General features: G+C 45.8%; 1 protein-coding gene across 1 annotated transcript in view; it reads left to right on the top strand.

Annotated features, from left to right (window-relative positions):
• Positions 1-22,047, top strand: part of LOC140428480 (uncharacterized) — a 97,470-nt gene extending 75,423 nt beyond the window's left edge. Inside the window, exon 6 of the mRNA XM_072514999.1 lies at positions 20,536-22,047. Within this exon, the coding sequence (XP_072371100.1) occupies positions 20,536-20,652 (117 nt within the window). The 3' untranslated portion in view covers positions 20,653-22,047. The remainder of the gene's footprint in view (positions 1-20,535) is intronic.
• The last annotated feature ends 3,064 nt before the right edge of the window (positions 22,048-25,111 follow it).

Below are 25,111 nucleotides of genomic sequence, written 5' to 3' on the forward strand. Positions count from 1 at the left end.
CCTCTCACTAATACGTCCATTTGCTTCCAAATGGGGGTAGATCCTGTCTTGAAGAATTCTCTCCAGTAATTTCCCTACCACTGAAGTAAGGGTCACCGGCCTGTAGTTCCCTGAATTATCCTTGCCACCCTTCTTAAACAGAGGAACAACATTGGCTATTCTCCAGTCCTCCGGGACAGCACCTGAAGACAGTGAGGATCCAAAGATTTCTGTCAAGTCCTCAGCAATTTCCTCTCCAGCCTCCTTCAGTATTCTGGGGCAGATCCCATCAGGCCCTGGGGACTTATCTACCTTAATATTTTTTAAGACACCCAACACCTCGTCTCTTTGGATCTCAATGTGACCCAGGCTATCTACACACTCTTCTCCAGACTCAACATCCACCAATTTCTTCTCTTTGGTGAATACTGATGCAAAGTATTCATTTAGTACCTCGTCCATTTCCTCTGGCTCCACACATAGATTCCCTTGCCTGTCCTTCAGTGGGCCAACCCTTTCCCTGGTTACTCTCTTGCTTTTTATGTACGTGTAAAACGCCTTGGGATTTTCCTTAACCCTATTTGCTAATGACTTTTCGTGACCCCTTCTAGCCCTCCTGACTCCTTGCTTAAGTTCCTTCCTACTTTCCTTATATTCCACACAGGTTTCGTCTGTTCCCAGCCTTTTAGCCCTGACAAATGCCTCCTTTTTCTTTTTGACGAGGCCTACAATATCTCTCATTATCCAAGGTTCCCGAAAATTGCCGTATTTATCTTTCTTCCTCACAGGAACATGCCGGTCCTGAATTCCTTTCAACTGACACTTGAAAGCCTCCCACATGTCAGATGTTGATTTGCCCTCAAACATCCACCCCCAATCTATGTTCTTCAGTTCCCCCCTAATATTGTTATAATTAGCCTTCCCCCAATTTAGCACATTCATCCTCAGACCACTCTTATCCTTGTCCACCAGCACTTTAAAACTTACTGAATTGTGGTCACTGTTCCCGAAATGCTCCCCTACTGAAACATCTACCACCTGGACGGGCTCATTCCCCAATACCAGGTCCAGTACCGCCCCTTCCCTAGTTGGACTGTCTACGTGTTGTTTTAAGAAGTCCTCCTTAAGATGCTCTTTACAAACTCCGCCCCGTCTAAGCCCCTGGCACTGAGTGAGTCCTAGTCAATATTGGGGAAGTTGAAGTCTCCCATCGCCACAACCCTGTTGTTTTTACTCTTTTCCAAAATCTGTCTACCTCTCTGCTCCTCTATCTCCCGCTGGCTGTTGGGAGGCCTGTAGTAAACCCCCAACATTGTGACTGCACCCTTCTTATTCCTGATCTCTACCCATATAGCCTCACTGCCCTCTGAGGTGTCCTCCCGCAGTACAGCTGTGATATTCTCCCTGACCAGTAGCGCAACTCCGCCACCCCTTTTACATCCCCCTCTATCCTGCCTAAAACATCTAAATCCTGGAAAGTTTAGCTGCCAATCCTGCCCTTCCCTCAACCAGGTCTCTGTAATGGCAACAACATCATAGTTCCAAGTACTAATCCAAGCTCTAGGTTCATCTGCCTTACCCATAATACTTCTTTCATTAAAACATATGCACTTCAGGCCACCAGACCCGCTGTGTTCTGCAACTTCTCCCGGTCTGCTCTGCCTCAGAGCCCCACTGTCCCTATTCCCTAGTTCTCCCTCAATGCTCTCACCTTCTGACCTATTGCTCCCATGCCCACCCCCCTGCCATATTAGTTTAAACCCTCCCGTGTGACACGAGCAAACCTCACGGCCAGGATATTTATGCCTCTCCAGTTTAGATGCAACCCGTCCTTCTTATATAGGTCACACCTGCCCCGGAAGAGCTCCCAGTGGTCCAGATAATGGAAACCCTCCCTCCTACAACAGCTGTTTAGCCACGTGTTTAGCTGCTCTATCTTCCTATTTCTAGCCTCAATGGCATGTGGCACAGGGAGTAATCCCGAGATTACAACCCTAGAGGTCCTGTCTTTTAACTTTCTGCCTAGCTCCCTGAACTCCTGCTGCAGGACCTCATGCCCCTTCCTTCCTATGTCGTTAGTACCAATATGTACAACGACCTCTGCCTGTTTGCCCTCCCCCTTCAGGATGCCCTCTACCCGTTCGGAGACATCCTGGACCCTGGCACCAGGGAGGCAACATACCATCCTGGAGTCTCTTTCACGTCCACAGAAGCACCTATCTGTGCCCCTGACTATAGAGTCCCCTATTACTATTACTCTTCTGCGCTTTGACCCTCCCTTCTGAACATCAGAGCCAGCCGTGGTGCCATGCTCTGGCTGCTGCTGTTGTTTTCCCCTAATAGGCTATCCCCCCGACAGTATCCAAAGGGGTATACCTGTTCGAGAGGGGGACAACCATAGGGGATTCCTGCACTGACTGCCTGCCCTTTCTGGTGGTCACCCATTTCTCTGCCTGCACCTTGGGTGTGACCACATTTTTATAACTATGACGCTTTCCTCCACCTGCATGCTCCTAAGTTCATCCAATTGCTGCTCCAACCAAACCATGCGGTCTGTGAGGAGCTCCAGTTGGGTGCACTTTATGCAGATGAAGCCATCCGGGACGCTGGAAGCCTCCCGGACCTGCCACATCTCACAGTCAGAGAACTGCACACCTCTAACTGGTGTTGCGTCAATTAATTAAAATTTAAATTTAAATTTTTTTTTAATATATATATATATTTTTTAAAGTTACTGTTAACGATCTGTTTCCTAGCACTAGATTTCTAATATGAATGCGAAAGCTAAATATAGTACTCTCCGATCTCTGGCTTAGATACCCCTCTAAATTATAATTAAGTAATTATGTTTAATTAGTTACCAATGCTTAATTTTTAAAATGTTGTGTAGATTCCCAACCAGCCACTCAGATCACAGCTTTTCTGTGATGTCACTTCAGTTTCCCCCCGACACACACAATTTGAAAAAGGTATAAAAGTAAAAATGAGTAAAAATCACTTACTTACCTTCTTACCTTCTGAGTGTCTCAGATGTTCTCAGGTTCTATCCCTGACAGAGACTGCTCCTCCTCCTCCTCCGAACGATTAGTTTGGGGTGGGTTTGTTCTGTGTTTAGTTTGGGGGTGTGTTTGTTCTGTGTTTAGTTTGGGGGGGGGTGTTTGTTCTGTGTTTAGTTTGGGGTGGGTTTGTTATATGTTTAGTTTGGGGGGGTGTTTGTTCTGTGTTTAGTTTGGGGGGATGTTTGTTCTGTGTTTAGTTTGGGGGTGGGTTTGTTCTGTGCTTAGATTGGGGGTGGGTTTGTTCTGTGTTTAACTTGGGGGGGGGGGTTGTTCTGTGTTTAATTTGTGCGTGGGTTTGTTCTGTGTTTAGTTTGCGGAGGGTTTGTTCTGTGTTTAGATTGGGGGTGGGTTTGTTCTGTGTTTAGTTTGGGGGTGGGTTTGTTCTGTGTTTAGTTTGGGGGTGGGTTTGTTCTGTGTTTAGTTTGGGGGTGGGTTTGTTCTGTGTTTAGTTTGGGGGTGGGTTTGTTCTGTGTTTAGTTTGGGGGGGTTTGTTCTGTGTTTAGATTGGGGGTGGGTTGGTTCTGTGTTTAGTTTGGGGGTGGGTATGTTCAGTGTTTAGTTTGGGGGTGGGTATGTTCAGTGTTTAGTTTGGGGGTGGGTTTGTTCTGTGTTTAGTTTGGGGGTGGGTTTGTTCTGTGTTTAGTTTAGGGATGGGTTTGTTCTGTGTTTAGTTTGGGGTGGGTTTGTTCTGTGTTTAGATTGGGGGTGGGTTTGTTCTGTGTTTAGTTTGGGGGGATGTTTGTTCTGTGTTTAGTTTGGGGGGGTTTGTTCTGTGTTTAGTTTGGGGGTGGGTTTGTTCTGTGTTTAGATTGGGGGGGTGTTTGTTCTGTGTATAGTTTGGGGGTGGGTTTGTTCTGTGTTTAGTTTGGGGGAGGGTTTGTTCTGTGTTTAGTTTGGGGGTGGGTTTGTTCTGTGTTTAGTTTGGGGTGGGTTTGTTCTGTGTTTAGTTTGGGGGTGGGTTTGTTCTGTGTTTAGCTTGGGGGTGGGTTTGTTCTGTGTTTAGTTTTATGTGGGTTTGTTCCATGTTTAGTTTGGGGGGTGTTTGTTCTGTGTTTAGTTTGGGGGTGTATGTTCTGTGTTTAGTTTTGGGGGGGGTTGTTCTGTGTTTAGTTTTTTTGGGGGGGGTTGTTCTGTGTTTAGTTTGGGGGTGGGTTTGTTCTGTGTTTAGTTTGGGGGTGGGTTTGTTCTGTGTTTAGTTTGGGGGTGGGTTAGTTCTGTGTTTAGTTTGGGGGGTTTGTTCTGTGTTTAGTTTGGGGGGTTTGTTCTGTGTTTAGTTTGGGGGTGGGTTTGTTCTGTGTTTAGTTTGGGTGTGGGTTTGTTCTGTGTTTAGTTTGGGGGAGGGTTTGTTCTGTGTTTAGTTTGGAGTGGGTTTGTTATGTGTTTAGTTTGGGGGTGGGTTTGTTCTGTGTTTAGGTTGGGGGAGTGTTTGTTCTGTGTTTAGTTTGAGGGTGGGTTTGTTCTGTGTTTAGTTTGGGGGGGGTGTTTGTTCTCTGTTTAGTTTGGGGGTGGGTTTGTTCATTGTTTAGTTTGGGGTGGGTTTGTTCTGTGTTTAGTTTGGGGGTGTGTTTGTTCAGTGTTTAGTTTGGGGGTGTGTTTGTTCTGTGTTTAATTTGGGGGAGGGTTTGTTCTGTGTTCAGATTGGGGGTGGGTTTGTTCAGTGTTTATATTTGGGGTGGGTTTGTTCTGTGTTTAGTCTGAGGGTGGGTTTGTTCTGTGTTTAGTTTGGGTGGGTTTGTTCTGTGTTTAGTTTGGGGGTGGGTTTGGTCTGTGTTTAGTTTGGTGTTGGGTTTGTTCTGTGTTTAGTTTTATGTGGGTTTGTTCCATGTTTAGTTTGGGGGGTGTTTGTTCTGTGTTTAGTTTGGGGGTGTATGTTCTGTGTTTAGTTTTGGGGGGGGGTTGTTCTGTGTTTAGTTTGGGTTGGGTTTGTTCTGTGTTTAGTTTGTGGGTGGGTTTGTTCAGTGTTTAGTTTGGGGGTGGGTTAGTTCTGTGTTTAGTTTGGGGGGTTTGTTCTGTGTTTAGTTTGGGGGTGGGTTTGTTCTGTGTTTAGTTTGGGTGTGGGTTTGTTCTGTGTTTAGTTTGGGGGAGGGTTTGTTCTGTGTTTAGTTTGGAGTGGGTTTGTTATGTGTTTAGTTTGGGGGTGGGTTTGTTCTGTGTTTAGTTTGGGGGAGTGTTTGTTCTGTGTTTAGTTCGAGGGTGGGTTTGTTCTGTGTTTAGTTTGGGGGGGGTGTTTGTTCTGTGCTTAGTTTGGGGGGATGTTTGTTCTGTGGTTAGTTTTGGGGGGTTTGTTCTGTGTTTAGTTTGGGGGTGGGTTTGTTCTGTGTTTAGATTGGGGGGGGTGGTGTTTGTTCTGTGTATAGTTTGGGGGTGGGTTTGTTCTGTGTTTAGTTTGGGGGAGGGTTTGTTCTGTGTTTAGTTTAGGGGTGGGTTTGTTCTGTGTTTAGTTTAGGGGTGGGTTTGTTCTGTGTTTAGTTTGGGTGTGGGTTTGTTCTGTGTTTAGTTTGGGGTGGGTTTGTTCTGTGTTTAGTTTGGGGGTGGGTTTGTTCTGTGTTTAGTTTGGGGGTGGGTTTGTTCTGTGTTTAGTTTGGGGGTGGGTTTATTCTGTGTTTAGTGTGGGGGTGGGTTTGTTTTGTGTTTAGTTTGGCGGTGGATTAGTTCAGTGTTTATATTGGGCGTGGCTTTGTTCAGTGTTTAGTTTGGGGATGGGTTTGTTCTTTGTTTAGTTTGGGGTGGGTTTGTTCTGTGTTTAGTTTGGGGTTGTGTTTGTTCTGTGTTTAGTTTGGGGGTGGGTTTGTTCAGTGTTTAGTTTGGGGGTGGGTTTGTTCAGTGTTTAGTTTGGGGGTGGGTTTGTTCTGTGTTTAGTTTGGTGGAGGGTTTGTTCTGTGTTTAGTTTGGAGTGGGTTTGTTATGTGTTTCGTTTGGGGGTGGGTTTGTTCTGTGTTAGTTTGGGGGAGTGTTTGTTCTGTGTTTAGTTTGAGGGTGGGTTTGTTCTGTGTTTAGTTTGGGGGGGTGTTTGTTCTGTGTTTAGTTTGGGGGGTTTGTTCTGTGTTTAGTTTGGGGGTGGGTTTTTTCTGTGTTTAGTTTGGGTGGGGGTTTGTTCTGTCTTTAGTTTGGGGGTGTGTTTGTTCTGTCTTTAGTTTGGGATTGGGTTTGTTCTGTGCTTAGCTTGGGGGTGGGTTTGTTCTGTGTTAAGTTTTAGGTGTTTGTTCTGTGTTCTCTTTGGAGGGTGTTTGTTCTGTGTTTTGTTTTGGGGTGGGTTTGTTCTGTGTTTAGCTTGGGGGTGGGTTTGTTCTGTGTTTAGTTTGAGGGTGTTCTGTGTTTAGTTTGGGGGTGGGTTTGTTCTGTGTTTAGTTTGGGGGTGGGTTTGTTCTGTGTTTAGTTTGGGGGTGGGTTTGTTCTGTGTTTAGTTTGGGGGTGGGTTTGTTCTGTGTTTAGTTTGGGGGTGGGTTTGTTCTGTGTTTAGTTTGGGGGTGGGTTTATTCTGTGTTTAGTTTGGGGGTGGGTTTGTCCTGTGTTGAGTTTGGGGCGAGTTTGTCCTGTGTTTAGTTTGGGGGTGGGTTTGTCCTGTGTTTAGTTTGGGGGTGGGTTTGTACTGTGTTTAGTTTGGGGGTGGGTTTTTCCTGTGTTTAGTTTGGGGTGGGTTTGACCTGTGTTTAGTTTGGGGGTGGGTTTGCCCTGTGTTTAGTTTGGGGGTGGGTTTGTCCTGTGTTTAGTTTGGGGGTGGGTTTGTTCTGTGTTTAGTTTGGGGGTGGGTTTGTTCTGTGTTTAGTTTGGGGCTGGGTTTGTTCTGTGTTTAGTTTGAGGGTGGGTTGGTTCTGTGTTTAGCTTGGGGGGTTTGTTCTGTGTTTAGTTTGGGGGTGGGTTTTTTCTGTGTTTAGTTTGGGTGGGGGTTTGTTCTGTCTTTAGTTTGGGGGTGGGTTTGTTCTGTCTTTAGTTTGGGATTGGGTTTGTTCTGTGCTTAGCTTGGGGGTGGGTTTGTTCTGTGTTAAGTTTTAGGTGTTTGTTCTGTGTTCTCTTTGGAGGGTGTTTGTTCTGTGTTTAGTTTGGGGGGCTGGTCTGTTCTGTGTTTAGTTTCGGGTGTTTGTTCTGTGTTTAGTTTGAGGGGTGTTTGTTCTGTGTTTTGTTTTGGGGTGGGTTTGTTCTGTGTTTAGCTTGGGGGTGGGTTTGTTCTGTGTTTAGTTTGAGGGTGGGTTTGTTCTGTGTTTCGTTTGGGGGTGGGTTTGTTCTGTGTTTAGTTTGGGGGGGGGTGTTCTGTGTTTAGTTTGAGGGTGGGTTTGTTCTGTGTTTCGTTTGGGGGTGGGTTTGTTCTGTGTTTAGTTGGGGGTTGATTTGTTCTGTGTTTTGTTTGGGGGTGTCTGTTCTGTGTTTAGCTTGGGGGTGGGTTTGTTCTGTGTTTAGTTTGGAGGGTGTTTGTTCTGTGTTTTGTTTGGGGGGTGTTTGTTCTGTGTTTAGTTTGGGGGGGTGTTTGTTCTGTGTTTAGTTTGGGGGTGGGTTTGTTCTTGTTTAGTTTGGGGGTGGGTTTCTTCTGTGTTTACAAAGAACAAAGAAATGTACGGCACAGGAACAGGCCCTTCGGCCCTCCAATCCCGTGCCGACCATGCTGCCCGACTAAACTACAATCTTCTACACTTCCTGGGTCCGTATCCCTCTATTCCCATCCTATTCATGTATTTGTCAAGATGCCCCTTAAATGTCACTATCGTCCCTGCTTCCACCCCCTCCTCCGGTAGCGAGTTCCAGGCACCCACTACCCTCTGCGTAAAGAACTTGCCTCATACATCTACTCTACACCTTGCCCCTCTCACCGTAAACCTATGCCCCCCAGTAATTGACCCCTCTAACCCGGGGAAAAGCCTCTGACTATCCACTCTGTCCATGCCCCTCATAATTTTGTAGACCTCTATCAGGTCGCCCCTCAACCTCCTTCGTTCCAGTGAGAACTAACCGAGTTTTTTCAACCGCTTCTCATAGCTAATGCCCTCCATACCAGGCAACATTCTGGTAAATCTCTTCTGCACCCTCTCTAAAGCCTCCGCATCCTTCTGGTAGTGTGGCGACCAGAATTGAACACTATACTCCAAGTGTGGCCTAACTAAGGTTCTGTACAGCTGCAACATGACTTGCCAATTCTGATACTCAATGCCCCGGCCAATGAAGGCAAGCATGCCGTATGCCTTCTTGACTACCTTCTCCACCTGTGTTGCCCCCTTCAGTGACCTGTGGACCTGTACTCCTAGATCTCTTTGACTTTCAATACTCTTGAGGGTTCTACCATTCACTGTATATTCTCTACCTGCATTAGACCTTCCAAAATGCATTACCTCACATTTTTCCGGATTAAACTCCATCAGCCATCTCTCGGCCCAAGTCTCCAAACAATCTAAATCCTGCTGTATCCTCTGACAGTCCTCATCGCTATCCGCAATTCCACCAACCTTTGTGTCGTCTGCAAACTTACTAATCAGACCAGTTACATTTTCCTCTAAATCATTTATATATACTACAAAGAGCAAAGGTCCCAGCACTGATCCCTGTGGAACACCACTAGTCACAACCCTCCAATTAGAAAAGCATCCTTCCATTGCTACTCTCTGCCTTCTATGACCTAGCCAGTTCTGTATCCACCTTGCCAGCTCACCCCTGATCCCTTGTGACTTCACCTTTTGTACTAGTCTACCACGCGGGACCTTGTCAAAGGCCTTACTAAAGTCCATTTCGACAACATCCACTGCCCTACCTGCATCAATCATCTTAGTGACCTCCTCGAAAAACTCTATCAAGTTAGTGAGACACGACCTCCCCTTCACAAATCCATGCTGCCTCTCACTAATACGTCCATTTGCTTCCAAATGGGGGTAGATCCTGTCTTGAAGAATTCTCTCCAGTAATTTCCCTACCACTGAAGTAAGGGTCACCGGCCTGTAGTTCCCTGAATTATCCTTGCCACCCTTCTTAAACAGAGGAACAACATTGGCTATTCTCCAGTCCTCCGGGACAGCACCTGAAGACAGTGAGGATCCAAAGATTTCTGTCAAGTCCTCAGCAATTTCCTCTCCAGCCTCCTTCAGTATTCTGGGGCAGATCCCATCAGGCCCTGGGGACTTATCTACCTTAATATTTTTTAAGACACCCAACACCTCGTCTCTTTGGATCTCAATGTGACCCAGGCTATCTACACACTCTTCTCCAGACTCAACATCCACCAATTTCTTCTCTTTGGTGAATACTGATGCAAAGTATTCATTTAGTACCTCGTCCATTTCCTCTGGCTCCACACATAGATTCCCTTGCCTGTCCTTCAGTGGGCCAACCCTTTCCCTGGTTACTCTCTTGCTTTTTATGTACGTGTAAAACGCCTTGGGATTTTCCTTAACCCTATTTGCTAATGACTTTTCGTGACCCCTTCTAGCCCTCCTGACTCCTTGCTTAAGTTCCTTCCTACTTTCCTTATATTCCACACAGGTTTCGTCTGTTCCCAGCCTTTTAGCCCTGACAAATGCCTCCTTTTTCTTTTTGACGAGGCCTACAATATCTCTCATTATCCAAGGTTCCCGAAAATTGCCGTATTTATCTTTCTTCCTCACAGGAACATGCCGGTCCTGAATTCCTTTCAACTGACACTTGAAAGCCTCCCACATGTCAGATGTTGATTTGCCCTCAAACATCCACCCCCAATCTATGTTCTTCAGTTCCCCCCTAATATTGTTATAATTAGCCTTCCCCCAATTTAGCACATTCATCCTCAGACCACTCTTATCCTTGTCCACCAGCACTTTAAAACTTACTGAATTGTGGTCACTGTTCCCGAAATGCTCCCCTACTGAAACATCTACCACCTGGACGGGCTCATTCCCCAATACCAGGTCCAGTACCGCCCCTTCCCTAGTTGGACTGTCTACGTGTTGTTTTAAGAAGTCCTCCTTAAGATGCTCTTTACAAACTCCGCCCCGTCTAAGCCCCTGGCACTGAGTGAGTCCTAGTCAATATTGGGGAAGTTGAAGTCTCCCATCGCCACAACCCTGTTGTTTTTACTCTTTTCCAAAATCTGTCTACCTCTCTGCTCCTCTATCTCCCGCTGGCTGTTGGGAGGCCTGTAGTAAACCCCCAACATTGTGACTGCACCCTTCTTATTCCTGATCTCTACCCATATAGCCTCACTGCCCTCTGAGGTGTCCTCCCGCAGTACAGCTGTGATATTCTCCCTGACCAGTAGCGCAACTCCGCCACCCCTTTTACATCCCCCTCTATCCTGCCTAAAACATCTAAATCCTGGAAAGTTTAGCTGCCAATCCTGCCCTTCCCTCAACCAGGTCTCTGTAATGGCAACAACATCATAGTTCCAAGTACTAATCCAAGCTCTAGGTTCATCTGCCTTACCCATAATACTTCTTTCATTAAAACATATGCACTTCAGGCCACCAGACCCGCTGTGTTCTGCAACTTCTCCCGGTCTGCTCTGCCTCAGAGCCCCACTGTCCCTATTCCCTAGTTCTCCCTCAATGCTCTCACCTTCTGACCTATTGCTCCCATGCCCACCCCCCTGCCATATTAGTTTAAACCCTCCCGTGTGACACGAGCAAACCTCACGGCCAGGATATTTATGCCTCTCCAGTTTAGATGCAACCCGTCCTTCTTATATAGGTCACACCTGCCCCGGAAGAGCTCCCAGTGGTCCAGATAATGGAAACCCTCCCTCCTACAACAGCTGTTTAGCCACGTGTTTAGCTGCTCTATCTTCCTATTTCTAGCCTCAATGGCATGTGGCACAGGGAGTAATCCCGAGATTACAACCCTAGAGGTCCTGTCTTTTAACTTTCTGCCTAGCTCCCTGAACTCCTGCTGCAGGACCTCATGCCCCTTCCTTCCTATGTCGTTAGTACCAATATGTACAACGACCTCTGCCTGTTTGCCCTCCCCCTTCAGGATGCCCTCTACCCGTTCGGAGACATCCTGGACCCTGGCACCAGGGAGGCAACATACCATCCTGGAGTCTCTTTCACGTCCACAGAAGCACCTATCTGTGCCCCTGACTATAGAGTCCCCTATTACTATTACTCTTCTGCGCTTTGACCCTCCCTTCTGAACATCAGAGCCAGCCGTGGTGCCATGCTCTGGCTGCTGCTGTTGTTTTCCCCTAATAGGCTATCCCCCCGACAGTATCCAAAGGGGTATACCTGTTCGAGAGGGGGACAACCATAGGGGATTCCTGCACTGACTGCCTGCCCTTTCTGGTGGTCACCCATTTCTCTGCCTGCACCTTGGGTGTGACCACATTTTTATAACTATGACGCTTTCCTCCACCTGCATGCTCCTAAGTTCATCCAATTGCTGCTCCAACCAAACCATGCGGTCTGTGAGGAGCTCCAGTTGGGTGCACTTTATGCAGATGAAGCCATCCGGGACGCTGGAAGCCTCCCGGACCTGCCACATCTCACAGTCAGAGAACTGCACACCTCTAACTGGTGTTGCGTCAATTAATTAAAATTTAAATTTAAATTTTTTTTTAATATATATATATATTTTTTAAAGTTACTGTTAACGATCTGTTTCCTAGCACTAGATTTCTAATATGAATGCGAAAGCTAAATATAGTACTCTCCGATCTCTGGCTTAGATACCCCTCTAAATTATAATTAAGTAATTATGTTTAATTAGTTACCAATGCTTAATTTTTAAAATGTTGTGTAGATTCCCAACCAGCCACTCAGGTCACAGCTTTTCTGTGATGTCACTTCAGTTTCCCCCCGACACACACAATTTGAAAAAGGTATAAAAGTAAAAATGAGTAAAAATCACTTACTTACCTTCTTACCTTCTGAGTGTCTCAGATGTTCTCAGGTTCTATCCCTGACAGAGACTGCTCCTCCTCCTCCTCCGAACGATTAGTTTGGGGTGGGTTTGTTCTGTGTTTAGTTTGGGGGTGTGTTTGTTCTGTGTTTAGTTTGGGGGGGGGGTGTTTGTTCTGTGTTTAGTTTGGGGTGGGTTTGTTATATGTTTAGTTTGGGGGGGTGTTTGTTCTGTGTTTAGTTTGGGGGGATGTTTGTTCTGTGTTTAGTTTGGGGGTGGGTTTGTTCTGTGCTTAGATTGGGGGTGGGTTTGTTCTGTGTTTAACTTGGGGGGGGGGGTTGTTCTGTGTTTAATTTGTGCGTGGGTTTGTTCTGTGTTTAGTTTGCGGAGGGTTTGTTCTGTGTTTAGATTGGGGGTGGGTTTGTTCTGTGTTTAGTTTGGGGGTGGGTTTGTTCTGTGTTTAGTTTGGGGGGGTTTGTTCTGTGTTTAGTTTGGGGGTGGGTTTGTTCTGTGTTTAGTTTGGGGGTGGGTTTGTTCTGTGTTTAGTTTGGGGGTGGGTTTGTTCTGTGTTTAGTTTGGGGGTGGGTTTGTTCTGTGTTTAGTTTGGGGGTGGGTTTGTTCTGTGTTTAGTTTGGGGGGGTTTGTTCTGTGTTTAGATTGGGGGTGGGTTGGTTCTGTGTTTAGTTTGGGGGTGGGTATGTTCAGTGTTTAGTTTGGGGGTGGGTATGTTCAGTGTTTAGTTTGGGGGTGGGTTTGTTTTGGGTTTAGTTTGGGGGTGGGTTTGTTCTGTGTTTAGTTTAGGGATGGGTTTGTTCTGTGTTTAGTTTGGGGTGGGTTTGTTCTGTGTTTAGATTGGGGGTGGGTTTGTTCTGTGTTTAGTTTGGGGGGATGTTTGTTCTGTGTTTAGTTTGGGGGGGTTTGTTCTGTGTTTAGTTTGGGGGTGGGTTTGTTCTGTGTTTAGATTGGGGGGGTGTTTGTTCTGTGTATAGTTTGGGGGTGGGTTTGTTCTGTGTTTAGTTTGGGGGAGGGTTTGTTCTGTGTTTAGTTTGGGGGTGGGTTTGTTCTGTGTTTAGTTTGGGGTGGGTTTGTTCTGTGTTTAGTTTGGGGGTGGGTTTGTTCTGTGTTTAGCTTGGGGGTGGGTTTGTTCTGTGTTTAGTTTTATGTGGGTTTGTTCCATGTTTAGTTTGGGGGGTGTTTGTTCTGTGTTTAGTTTGGGGGTGTATGTTCTGTGTTTAGTTTTGGGGGGGTTGTTCTGTGTTTAGTTTTTTTGGGGGGGGTTGTTCTGTGTTTAGTTTGGGGGTGGGTTTGTTCTGTGTTTAGTTTGGGGGTGGGTTTGTTCTGTGTTTAGTTTGGGGGTGGGTTAGTTCTGTGTTTAGTTTGGGGGGTTTGTTCTGTGTTTAGTTTGGGGGGTTTGTTCTGTGTTTAGTTTGGGGGTGGGTTTGTTCTGTGTTTAGTTTGGGTGTGGGTTTGTTCTGTGTTTAGTTTGGGGGAGGGTTTGTTCTGTGTTTAGTTTGGAGTGGGTTTGTTATGTGTTTAGTTTGGGGGTGGGTTTGTTCTGTGTTTAGGTTGGGGGAGTGTTTGTTCTGTGTTTAGTTTGAGGGTGGGTTTGTTCTGTGTTTAGTTTGGGGGGGGTGTTTGTTCTGTGTTTAGTTTGGGGGTGGGTTTGTTCATTGTTTAGTTTGGGGTGGGTTTGTTCTGTGTTTAGTTTGGGGGTGTGTTTGTTCAGTGTTTAGTTTGGGGGTGTGTTTGTTCTGTGTTTAATTTGGGGGAGGGTTTGTTCTGTGTTCAGATTGGGGGTGGGTTTGTTCAGTGTTTATATTTGGGGTGGGTTTGTTCTGTGTTTAGTCTGAGGGTGGGTTTGTTCTGTGTTTAGTTTGGGTGGGTTTGTTCTGTGTTTAGTTTGGGGGTGGGTTTGGTCTGTGTTTAGTTTGGTGTTGGGTTTGTTCTGTGTTTAGTTTTATGTGGGTTTGTTCCATGTTTAGTTTGGGGGGTGTTTGTTCTGTGTTTAGTTTGGGGGTGTATGTTCTGTGTTTAGTTTTGGGGGGGGGTTGTTCTGTGTTTAGTTTGGGTTGGGTTTGTTCTGTGTTTAGTTTGTGGGTGGGTTTGTTCAGTGTTTAGTTTGGGGGTGGGTTAGTTCTGTGTTTAGTTTGGGGGGTTTGTTCTGTGTTTAGTTTGGGGGTGGGTTTGTTCTGTGTTTAGTTTGGGTGTGGGTTTGTTCTGTGTTTAGTTTGGGGGAGGGTTTGTTCTGTGTTTAGTTTGGAGTGGGTTTGTTATGTGTTTAGTTTGGGGGTGGGTTTGTTCTGTGTTTAGTTTGGGGGAGTGTTTGTTCTGTGTTTAGTTCGAGGGTGGGTTTGTTCTGTGTTTAGTTTGGGGGGGGTGTTTGTTCTGTGCTTAGTTTGGGGGGATGTTTGTTCTGTGGTTAGTTTTGGGGGGTTTGTTCTGTGTTTAGTTTGGGGGTGGGTTTGTTCTGTGTTTAGATTGGGGGGGGTGGTGTTTGTTCTGTGTATAGTTTGGGGGTGGGTTTGTTCTGTGTTTAGTTTGGGGGAGGGTTTGTTCTGTGTTTAGTTTAGGGGTGGGTTTGTTCTGTGTTTAGTTTGGGTGTGGGTTTGTTCTGTGTTTAGTTTGGGGTGGGTTTGTTCTGTGTATAGTTTGGGGGTGGGTTTGTTCTGTGTTTAGTTTGGGGGTGGGTTTGTTCTGTGTTTAGTTTGGGGGTGGGTTTGTTCTGTGTTTAGTTTGGGGGTGGGTTTATTCTGTGTTTAGTGTGGGGGTGGGTTTGTTTTGTGTTTAGTTTGGCGGTGGATTAGTTCAGTGTTTATATTGGGCGTGGCTTTGTTCAGTGTTTAGTTTGGGGATGGGTTTGTTCTGTGTTTAGTTTGGGGGAGGGTTTGTTCTGTGTTTAGTTTGGAGTGGGTTTGTTATGTGTTTAGTTTGGGGGTGGGTTTGTTCTGTGTTTAGGTTGGGGGAGTGTTTGTTCTGTGTTTAGTTTGAGGGTGGGTTTGTTCTGTGTTTAGTTTGGGGGGGGTGTTTGTTCTGTGTTTAGTTTGGGGGTGGATTTGTTCATTGTTTAGTTTGGGGTGGGTTTGTTCTGTGTTTAGTTTGGGGGTGTGTTTGTTCAGTGTTTAGTTTGGGGGTGTGTTTGTTCTGTGTTTAATTTGGGGGAGGGTTTGTTCTGTGTTCAGATTGGGGGTGGGTTTGTTCAGTGTTTATATTTGGGGTGGGTTTGTTCTGTGTTTAGTCTGAGGGTGGGTTTGTTCTGTGTTTAGTTTGGGTGGGTTTGTTCTGTGTTTAGTTTGGGGGTGGGTTTGGTCTGTGTTTAGTTTGGTGTTGGGTTTGTTCTGTGTTTAGTTTTATGTGGGTTTGTTCCATGTTTAGTTTGGGGGGTGTTTGTTCTGTGTTTAGTTTGGGGGTGTATGTTCTGTGTTTAGTTTTGGGGGGGCGTTGTTCTGTGTTTAGTTTGGGTTGGGTTTGTTCTGTGTTTAGTTTGTGGGTGGGTTTGTTCAGTGTTTAGTTTGGGGGTGGGTTAGTTCTGTGTTTAGTTTGGGGGGTTTGTTCTGTGTTTAGTTTGGGGGTGGGTTTGTTCTGTGTTTAGTTTGGGTGTGGGTTTGTTCTGTGTTTAGTTTGGGGGAGGGTTTGTTCTGTGTTTAGTTTGGAGTGGGTTTGTTATGTGTTTAGTTTGGGGGTGGGTTTGTTCTGTGTTTAGTTTGGGGGAGAGTTTGTTCTGTGCTTAGTTCGAGGGTGGGTTTGTTCTGTGTTTAGTTTGGGGGGGGTGTTTGTTCTGTGCTTAGTTTGGGGGGATGTTTGTTCTGTGGTTAGTTTTGGGGGGTTTGTTCTGTGTTTAGTTTGGGGGTGGGTTTGTTCTGTGTTTAGATTGGGGGGGGTGGTGTTTGTTCTGTGTATAGTTTGGGGGTGGGTTTGTTCTGTGTTTAGTTTGGGGGAGGGTTTGTTCTGTGTTTAGTTTAGGGGTGGGTTTGTTCTGTGTTTAGTTTGGGTGTGGGTTTGTTCTGTGTTTAGTTTGGGGTGGGTTTGTTCTGTGTATAGTTTGGGGGTGGGTTTGTTCTGTGTTTAGTTTGGGGGTGGGTTTGTTCTGTGTTTAGTTTGGGGGTGGGTTTGTTCTGTGTTTAGTTTGGGGGTGGGTTTATTCTGTGTTTAGTGTGGGGGTGGGTTTGTTTTGTGTTTAGTTTGGCGGTGGATTAGTTCAGTGTTTATATTGGGCGTGGCTTTGTTCAGTGTTTAGTTTGGGGATGGGTTTGTTCTTTGTTTAGTTTGGGGTGGGTTTGTTCTGTGTTTAGTTTGGGGTTGTGTTTGTTCTGTGTTTAGTTTGGGGGTGGGTTTGTTCAGTGTTTAGTTTGGGGGTGGGTTTGTTCAGTGTTTAGTTTGGGGGTGGGTTTGTTCTGTGTTTAGTTTGGTGGAGGGTTTGTTCTGTGTTTAGTTTGGAGTGGGTTTGTTATGTGTTTCGTTTGGGGGTGGGTTTGTTCTGTGTTAGTTTGGGGGAGTGTTTGTTCTGTGTTTAGTTTGAGGGTGGGTTTGTTCTGTGTTTAGTTTGGGGGGGTGTTTGTTCTGTGTTTAGTTTGGGGGGATGTTTGTTCTGTGTTTAGTTTGGGGGGGTTTGTTCTGTGTTTAGTTTGGGGGTGGGTTTGTTCTGTGTTTAGATTGGGGGGGGTGTTTTTTCTGTGTATAGTTTGGGGGTGGGTTTGTTCTGTGTTTAGTTTGGGGGAGGGTTTGTTCTGTGTTTAGTTTAGGGGTGGGTTTGTTCTGTGTTTAGTTTGAGTGGGTTTGTTCTGTGTTTAGTTTGGGAGTGGGTTTGTTCTGTGTTTAGTTTGGGGGTGGGTTAGTTCTGTGTTTAGTTTGGGGGTGGGTTTGTTTTGTGTTTAGTTTGGGGGTGGGTTTGTTTTGTGTTTAGTTTGGCGGTGGATTAGTTCAGTGTTTATATTGGGGGTGGCTTTGTTCAGTGTTTCGTTTGGGGATGGGTTTGTTCTTTGTTTAGTTTGGGGTGGGTTTGTTCTGTGTTTAGTTTGGGGGTGTGTTTGTTCTGTCTTTAGATTGGGGTGGGTTTGTTCTGTGTTTTGTTTGGGGGTGGGTTTGTTCTGTGTTTAGTTTGGGCGGGTTTGTTCTGTGTTTAGTTTGGGGGTGGGTTGGTTCTGTGTTTAGTTTGGGGGTGGGTATGTTCAGTGTTTAGTTTGGGTGTGGGTTTGTTCTGTGTTTAGTTTGGGGGTGGGTTTGTTCTGTGTTTAGTTTGGGGGTGGGTTTGTTCTTTGTTTAGTTTTGGGTGGGTTTGTTCTGTGTTTAGTTTGGAGGGGTTTGTTCTGTGTTTAGATTGGAGGGGTTTGTTCTGTGTTTAGTTTGGGGTGGGTTTGTTCTGGGTTTTGTTTGGGGGTGGGTTTGTTCTGGGTTTAGTTTGGGGTGGGTTTGTTCTGCGTTTAGTTTGGGGTGGGTTTGTTCTGCGTTTAGTTTGGGGGTTTTGTTCTGTGTTTAGCTTGGGGGTGGGTTTGTCTGTGTTTAGTTTGGGGGTGGGTTTGTTCTGTGTTCAGTTTGGGGGTGAGTTTGTTCTGTGTTTAGTTTGGGGGTGGGTTTGTTCTGTGTTTAGTTTGGGGGTGGGTTTGTTCTGTGTTTTGTTTGGGGGTGGGATTGTTCAGTGTTTAGTTTGGGGGTGGGTTTGTTCTGTGTTTAGTTTGGGGGTGGGTTTGTTCTGTGTTTAGTTTGGGGGTGGGTTAGTTCTGTGTTTAGTTTGGGGGTGGGTTTGTTCTGTGTTTAGTTCGGGGGTGGGTTGTTTTGTGTTTAGTTTAGGGGTGGGTTTGTTCTGTGTTTAGTTTGGGGGTGGGTTTGTTCTGTGTTTAGATTGGGGGTGGGTTTGTTCTGTGTTTAGTTTGGGGGTGGGTTTGTTCTGTGTTTAGTTTGGGGGTGGGTTAGTTCTGTGTTTAGTTTGGGGGTGGGTTTGTTCTGTGTTTAGTTCGGGGGTGGGTTGTTCTGTGTTTAGTTTAGGGGTGGGTTTGTTCTGTGTTTTGTTTGGGGAGGGTTTGTACTGTGTTTAGATTGGGGGTGGGTTTGTTCTGTGTTTAGTTTGGGGGTGGGTTTGTTCTGTGTTTAGTTTAATGGGGTTTGTTCTTTGTTTAGTTTGGGGGTGGGTTTGTTCTGTGTTTAGATTGGGGGGGTGTTTGCTCTGTGTATAGTTCATGGGTGGGTTTGTTCTGTGTTTAGTTTGGGGGTGGGTTTGTTCTGTGTTTAGTTTGGGGGTGGGTTTGTTCTGTCTTTAGTTCGGGGTGGGTTTGTTCTGTTTTGTTTGGGGGTGGGTTTGTTCTGTGTTTAGTTTGGGCTGGTTTGTTCTGTGTTTAGTTTGGGGGTGGGTTTGTTCTGTGTTTAGTTTGGGGGTGGGTTTGTTCTGTGTTTAGTTTGGGGATGGGTTTGTTCTGTGTTTTATTTGGGTTGGGTTTGTTCTGTGTTTATATTGGGGGTGCGTTAGTTCTGTGTTTAGTTTGGGGGTGGGTTTGTTCTGTGTTTAGTTTGGGGGTGGGTTTGTTCAGTGTTTAGTTTGGGGGTGGGTTTGTTCTGTGTTTAGTTTGGGGGTGGGTTTGTTCTGTCTTTAGATTGGGGTGGGTTTGTTCTGTGTTTTGTTTGGGGGTGGGTTTGTTCTGTGTTTAGTTTGGGGGTGGGTTTGTTCAGTGTTTAGTTTGGGGGTGGGTTTGTTCTGTGTTTAGTTTGGGGGTGGGTTGGTTCTGTGTTTAGTTTGGGGGTGGGTTTGTTCAGTGTTTAGTTTGGGGGTGGGTTTGTTCTGTGTTTAGTTTTGGGTGGGTTTGTTCTGTGTTTAGTTTGGAGGGGTTTGTTCTGTGTTTAGTTTGGGGTGGGTTTGTTCTGGGTTTAGTTTGGGGGTGGGTTTGTTCTGGGTTTAGTTTGGGGTGGGTTTGTTCTGCGTTTAGTTTGGGGTGGGTTTGTTCTGCCTTTAGTTTGGGGGTTTTGTTCTGTGTTTAGTTTGGGGGTGGGTTTGTTCTGTGTTTAGTTTGGGGGTGGGTTTGTTCTGTGTTTAGTTTGGGGGTGGGTTTGTTCAGTGTTTAGTTTGGTGTTGGGTTTGTTCTGTGTTTAGTTTGGGGGTGGGTTTGTTCTGTGTTTAGTTTGGGGGTGGGTTTGTTCTGTGTTTAGTTCGGGGGTGGGTTGTTCTGTGTTTAGTTTAGGGGTGGGTTTGTTCTGTGTTTAGTTTGGGGGGTGGGTTTGTTCTGTGTTTAGATTGGGGGTGGGTTTGTTCTGTGTTTAGTTTGGGGGTGGGTTTGTTCTGTGTTTAGTTTGGGGGTGGGTTAGTTCTGTGTTTAGTTTGGGGGTGGGTTAGTTCTGTGTTTAGTTTGGGGGTGGGTTTGTTCTGTGTTTAGTTTGGGGGTGGGTTTGGTCTGTGTTTAGTTTGGTGTTGGGTTTGTTCTGTGTTTAGTTTTATGTGGGTTTGTTCCATGTTTAGTTTGGGGGGTGTTTGTTCTGTGTTTAGTTTGGGGGTGTATGTTCTGTGTTTAGTTTTTGGGGGGTGGGTTTGTTCTGTGTTTAGTTTGGGGGTGGGTTTGTTCTGTGTTTAGTTCGGGGGTGGGTTTGTTCTGTGTTTAGTTTGGGGGTGGGTTTGTTCTGTGTTTAGTTTGGGGTTGGGTTTGTTCTGTGTTTAGTTTGGGGGTGGGTTTGTTCTGTGTTTAGTTTGTGGGTGGGTTTGTTCTGTGTTTAGTTTGGGGGTGGGTTAGTTCTGTGTTTAGTTTGGGGGGTTTGTTCTGTGTTTAGTTTGGGGGTGGGTTTGTTCTGTGTTTAGTTTGGGGGAGGGTTTGTTCTGTGTTTAGTTTGGGTTGGGTTTGTTATGTGTTTAGTTTGGGGGTGGGTTTGTTCTGTGTTTAGTTTGGGGGAGTGTTTGTTCTGTGTTTAGTTTGAGGGTGGGTTTGTTCTGTGTTTAGTTTGGGGGGGTGTTTGTTCTGTGTTTAGTTTGGGGGGGGGTGTTTGTTCTGTTTTTAGTTTGGGAGGTGGGTTTGTTCTGTGTTTAGTTTGGGGGTGGGTTTGTTCTGTGTTTAGTTTGGGGGTGGGTTTGTTCAGTGTTAATATTTGGGGTGGGTTTGTTCTGTGTTTAGTTTTGGGGTGGGTTTGATCTGCGTTTCGTTTGGGGTGGGTTTGTTCTGTGTTTAGTTTGTGGGTGGGTTTGTTCTGTGATTAATTTGGGGGTGGGTTTGTTCAGTGTTTAGTTTGGGGGTGGGTATTTTCTGTGTTTAGTTTGGGGGTGGGTTTGTTCTGAGTTTAGTTTGGGGGTGGGTTTGTTCTGAGTTTAGTTTGGGGGTGGGTTTGTTCTGTATTTAGTTTGGGGGTGGGTTTGTTCTGTGTTTAGTTTGGGGGTGGGTTTGTTCTGTGTTTAGTTTGGGGGTGGGTTAGTTCTGTGTTTAGTTTGGGGGTGGGTTTGTTCTGTGTTTAGTTTGGGGTGGGTTTGTTCTGTGTTTAGTTTGGGGGTGGGTTTATTCTGTGTTTAGTTTGGGGGTGGGTTTGTTCTGTGTTTAGTTTGGGGTGGGTTTGTTCTGTGTTTAGTTTGGGGTGGGTTTGTTCTGTGTTGAGCTTGGGGGGGTGTTTGTTCTGTGTTTAGTTTGTTCTGTGTTGAGTTTGGGGGTGGGTTTGCTCTGTGTTTAGTTTGGGGGTTAGTTTGTTCTGTGTTTAGGTTGGGGGACAAGTGTCTTTTCTCGTGACATTATATCCTGTGCATCTGATTTTGTTGCAGCCGGAAGAGGCAGAATTATTTTACGCCGATATTCAGTTCTTCCGTCAGAATAACAGCCGCCCAATGTCACCGATCGTCGAGGAGGCGACTGTGTACGCTGCTGTCAAACGGGCCTAGTAACTTGAAATCAATTCTATAACAACTCAAACTGCTTTGCTGCCAGGCAGTGTTTGCCGTCGTTAACACCTCCAACAGCAAGTGACGGTCTGCAAATCTTCACAACAGTGTCTGCATCATTTTACATCAGTTATTATTGAATTCCCCCAATGGGGCCGATTCCTCTTGGACTGTAGACCAAGGACATTGAGGCCAGTGCACAGCACTGGGCCCCCGTCCCCGGGATAGTGAGGCTCGTGCACAGCACTGGGACCCTGTCCCCGGCATAGTGAGGCTAGCACAGCACTGGGACCCTGTCCCCGGGCTAGTTAGGCGAGTGCACAGCACTGGGTCCTCCCAACTTTCTTTGACTTGATTTCCCACGTAAATATCACCGGAGATCCGCTATTATTGCCGGTGAATTAATAAAAGTGAATGTGATAAATCTGTCCTGGAACACAAGAATGTGATCATTGATTAGAAATCCAGGCCATGAGCCTGGGCCCTTAGTGTGTTTAATTACACTGATAGATTCAGTTAGGCTGCTATAGATTTGCTGGGTCCTGCTGACTCAGGTCCTGTACATACCAGAGAAACAATGACCTGAATACTGCCCCTCGGTCAATTCAATGTTTCTAATGGTCAGTGACCAGGTCGAAGAAAAAAATCAATTTGGAGAGAGGATTTAAATCAGGGATTTGTTTGAAGCACTTGGGAGAAAGTTAATAGTTTTTTAAAGTTTAAAACTGAATTGTGTGACAACTGCAACAATTTTTAATATTGACCGTATTTTATATATGTCAGCGTAATGCTATTAAAAGCCTGGGTTAAGGTATATATTATTCTGTTGCAATAATATTTTTAACAAATACTGGTTTAACTTATATGCAGACTCTGTCTCTGCAAATGGTGCAATTAAGATGTTGTAAAAGTGGTATATTCGTTGATTATAACTGTTTAATTATTTACCTATATGGGGCTAGTGGATTTTAGTACATAGAAATAAGTTTCCCTCGGGTTTAGATGATTGAGTGGTGGTGATTAGCTTTGGTGAGATGGTCGTAACACAGTCAGTGGGAGAGAGATGATGTAATTAAGGGGAGGAGCCAGGTCTGCAGCAGGCAATTTAGCTTTGGTTCTCAAAAGACAGAAGGACTTGCAGCTTTCAACTGAAAGCGTCTCTCCTTTGCTGGAAGCAAATCTCTGCATAGAGGACAGCAAGTGTCCCCATTGTTTGCTTACTTTATTTACAAGTGGCTTTTGACCTGTAATGGGCTTTGCTTAATTGGCGATGAAGAAGGTATCAGTTAGAAGTTAAAATGTTTCCCTATTTTATTAAGAATTGATTTGCTGTTAACTGTAATTTATTTTCTGTGATGTTAATGTTGTTTAATAATAAAGTTTATTTTAACTAAATATATCCCTATTTGTCAGTGGAACCACTCCTGGGGTGAAATACTCTTTGCTCACAGTTTTACAACTTTAAACAGAAGCGTTTGGAGTTCTGTGCGGTATCCGAGCAACTGATCTTCATTTGACACTTTGAAATGTATCCAGCTTCGGTATGGATGAGGGACAAAAATGATAGGTTGACGGGGACCCATTCACATTATCTGACCCACAGTGAGTTTTGATGTGGCTTTTGTCTATGGTGAACCAGAAAGGTGAATCGGCTGAAATGGTGTAGTTCTTTTTGTTGACGGTCCATCCTTAAACAAAGGGATGTGTGTGTTTCCCGGACGCCTGTGAATGTCCACATTTAATTAGGTATTTGCTTGATATTCAGGACTGCTTGGCGCAGAATGCCAAAAGTCACATGATTTTCAGTGGCCACATAAATAGCCTGTGTGTGTTCCAAATTTCAAACTTTGGTATGAAAGTTCTGAATACACTGAAGCAAAATAAAGAGCGGTGACAATGTTGGCGGAAACTGTCAGATAAACTAAAGAACATGATAAACCGATGGACAATGTAAAGCACAAAGAGGCCATTCAGTCAATGATGCTGCTGTGAGCTCTGGGAAAGAGCTATCCATGGAGTCCCACTGCTCTAACTCTGAAAGTGAGTTGGCGAGGGCTGAAACGGAAGCGAACTTCTTTTCAATCTTGCATTTATTTACAGAGTAAAGCATTACAAGGACACATCTCCTAACTCAATCCCAGCACAGTTCCAGTTTGTATGTGCCCAAATGAAACCCAATTGATGCTCTCCACTCACCTACAATGAAGGATAATTGATCAATAATTAACACCAGCTCCTGATCTCTTTCCGTAGCTCTGTAATTTCCCCCCCTGGGGAAGTTTTCCAAACACCTTTTTGAAACTCACTATTGAATCTGGCTCCATGCCCCATCCAGGCTGCCTGTTCCAGATCACAACCCAAATTGACAATCATTTTAAATCAGTGTCTCTCTGGTTATTGATCCTCCTGCCATTGGAAACAGTTCCTCCCTCTGCATGGAAAACACATCATGATTCTCAATACCTGCTCTGCCCAAAGGAGAAGAATCCAAACTCATCCAGTCTCTCCGCCCATCACTGACGTCCCTCATCCCGGGCATCTTTCGGGTGAACCATCTGTGCACCCTCTCCAAGAGCCTGGTGGTCGTCCTCAAGTGTGATGCCCAGATTTAGACAATACTCCACCTGAAATGTGCCATTACAGAGACCTGGTTGAGGGAAGGGCAGGATTGGCAGCTAAACGTTCCAGGATTTAGATGTTTCAGGCAGGATAGAGGGGGATGTAAAAGGGGTGGTGGAGTTGCGCTACTGGTTAGGAAGAATATCACAGCTGTCCTGCAGGAGGACACCTCAGAGGGCAGTGAGGCTATATGGGTAGAGATCAGGAATAAAGAAGGGTGCAGTCACAATGTTGGGTGTTTACTACAGGCCTCCCAACAGCCCGCAGGAGATAGAGGAGCAGAGAGGTAGACAGATTTTGGAAAAGATAAAAACAACAGGGTTGTGGTGATGGGAGACTTCAACTTCCCCAATATTGACTGGGACTCACTTAGTGCCATGGGCTTAGACGGGGCGGAGTTTGTAAGGAGCATCCAGGAGGGCTTCTTAAAACAATATGTAGACAGTCCAACTAGGGAAGGGGCGGTACTGTACCTGGTATTGGGGAGTGAGCCCGGCCAGGTGGTAGACGTTTTAGTAGGGGAGCATTTCGGGAACAGTGACCACAATCCAGCAAGTTTTAAAGTGCTGGTGGACAAGGATAAGAGTGGTCCTAGGATGAATGTGCTAAATTGGGGGAAGGCTAATTATAACTGATGTTCCTCTCCCCTGGATCACCATGTGCATTCAGGCTTTGCCTTCCACACACACTCTCAGGTACTCAGCTGTACCAACAGAACACCACTGCTCCACAGGCAATAGTCAGGAGTTACAGACCTTCAGTTGTCTCCTTGGCCCCCGGGCTTCTCACAGACTCATTTGCTTTAAATCTGCTTCTCACTTTAAACCTGGAGCTTTCCTCGGCTCCTCACTCTTAACTTCACTGAACAGGATCTGTTCCAGATTCCTTTTTTAATTCCTGAACTTAATACTCTTCCTTTGGGATTGGCTTCCTGCAGTTCCCTCTCCCAATAGACTGGTGATAATTTGGCATCTCCCTTTTGACATGGATCAATATCCAAGACCGTGTGAGGTATTTGGGACAGATCAAAGGCAGCCAGGTGATTCGGTGCTGGGTGTACCGACACAACAGGGACCGCAGTGATTCAAGTGGGCAGCTCTCCACCCCCTTCTCAGGGACAATTAGTGATGGGCAATAAATGCTGCCCTCGCCAGCAATGCCCACATCCTGTGAGAGAATAAAATAAACACGGAGAGAGAACTGCAGCGATACATTTCTGCAATAAATCACTTCCTCTTGTGGTGAGCTATTAAACAGTCCGTGCTCACCACCTCCAATTCTTCCAACATTTGTGTGTTTCTGCCTCTTCCCCACCATTTAAATTCCTGTTTTTATAAATGTTAGTGCAATTCTGAAAATACTTTTGTGAAGTGAATGCTGTGACCAGATTAGATGTGAGTGTCAAGGAGCAAAGTGCAGAGAGCTCCATGCCCCAGCTTCAGGCCTCGAGTTAGCAGCTCAAAGATTCAAGGCCTTCTGCAGGAGCGCAGTGGGAAAAGCAGATCCCAGCAGTTTACTCTCCCAGGCTGGAATTTTCCAGGCCCTTTGGCTTCAAGGTGGAAAGGCCGGCAAAAGCCTGCCGCTGGGTTCCGCTGGTGGGTCTGATGTCTTCCTGTTGTCGCGCCCCGTTCCCAATGGGAGGAAAGGGAGCTGGTGGAGACTACTCCTTGAGCCCAGTTGAACCACTTCAGTGGCCAATGAAGGGCCACTTCCTGCCTGTGTGCGGAGGGCACACCATCGTCTGGGGAGACGGGCAGATCAGCCCTGGTGCTCTCCCAGCGGGATACGTGAGGTGCTTTCCCTTTTGGGAATTCCAGCATCCTGCGGAGCGTCGTCTGGG

Source organism: Scyliorhinus torazame, chromosome 1, assembly GCF_047496885.1.
Source record: "Scyliorhinus torazame isolate Kashiwa2021f chromosome 1, sScyTor2.1, whole genome shotgun sequence".
NCBI lineage: Eukaryota > Metazoa > Chordata > Chondrichthyes > Carcharhiniformes > Scyliorhinidae > Scyliorhinus > Scyliorhinus torazame.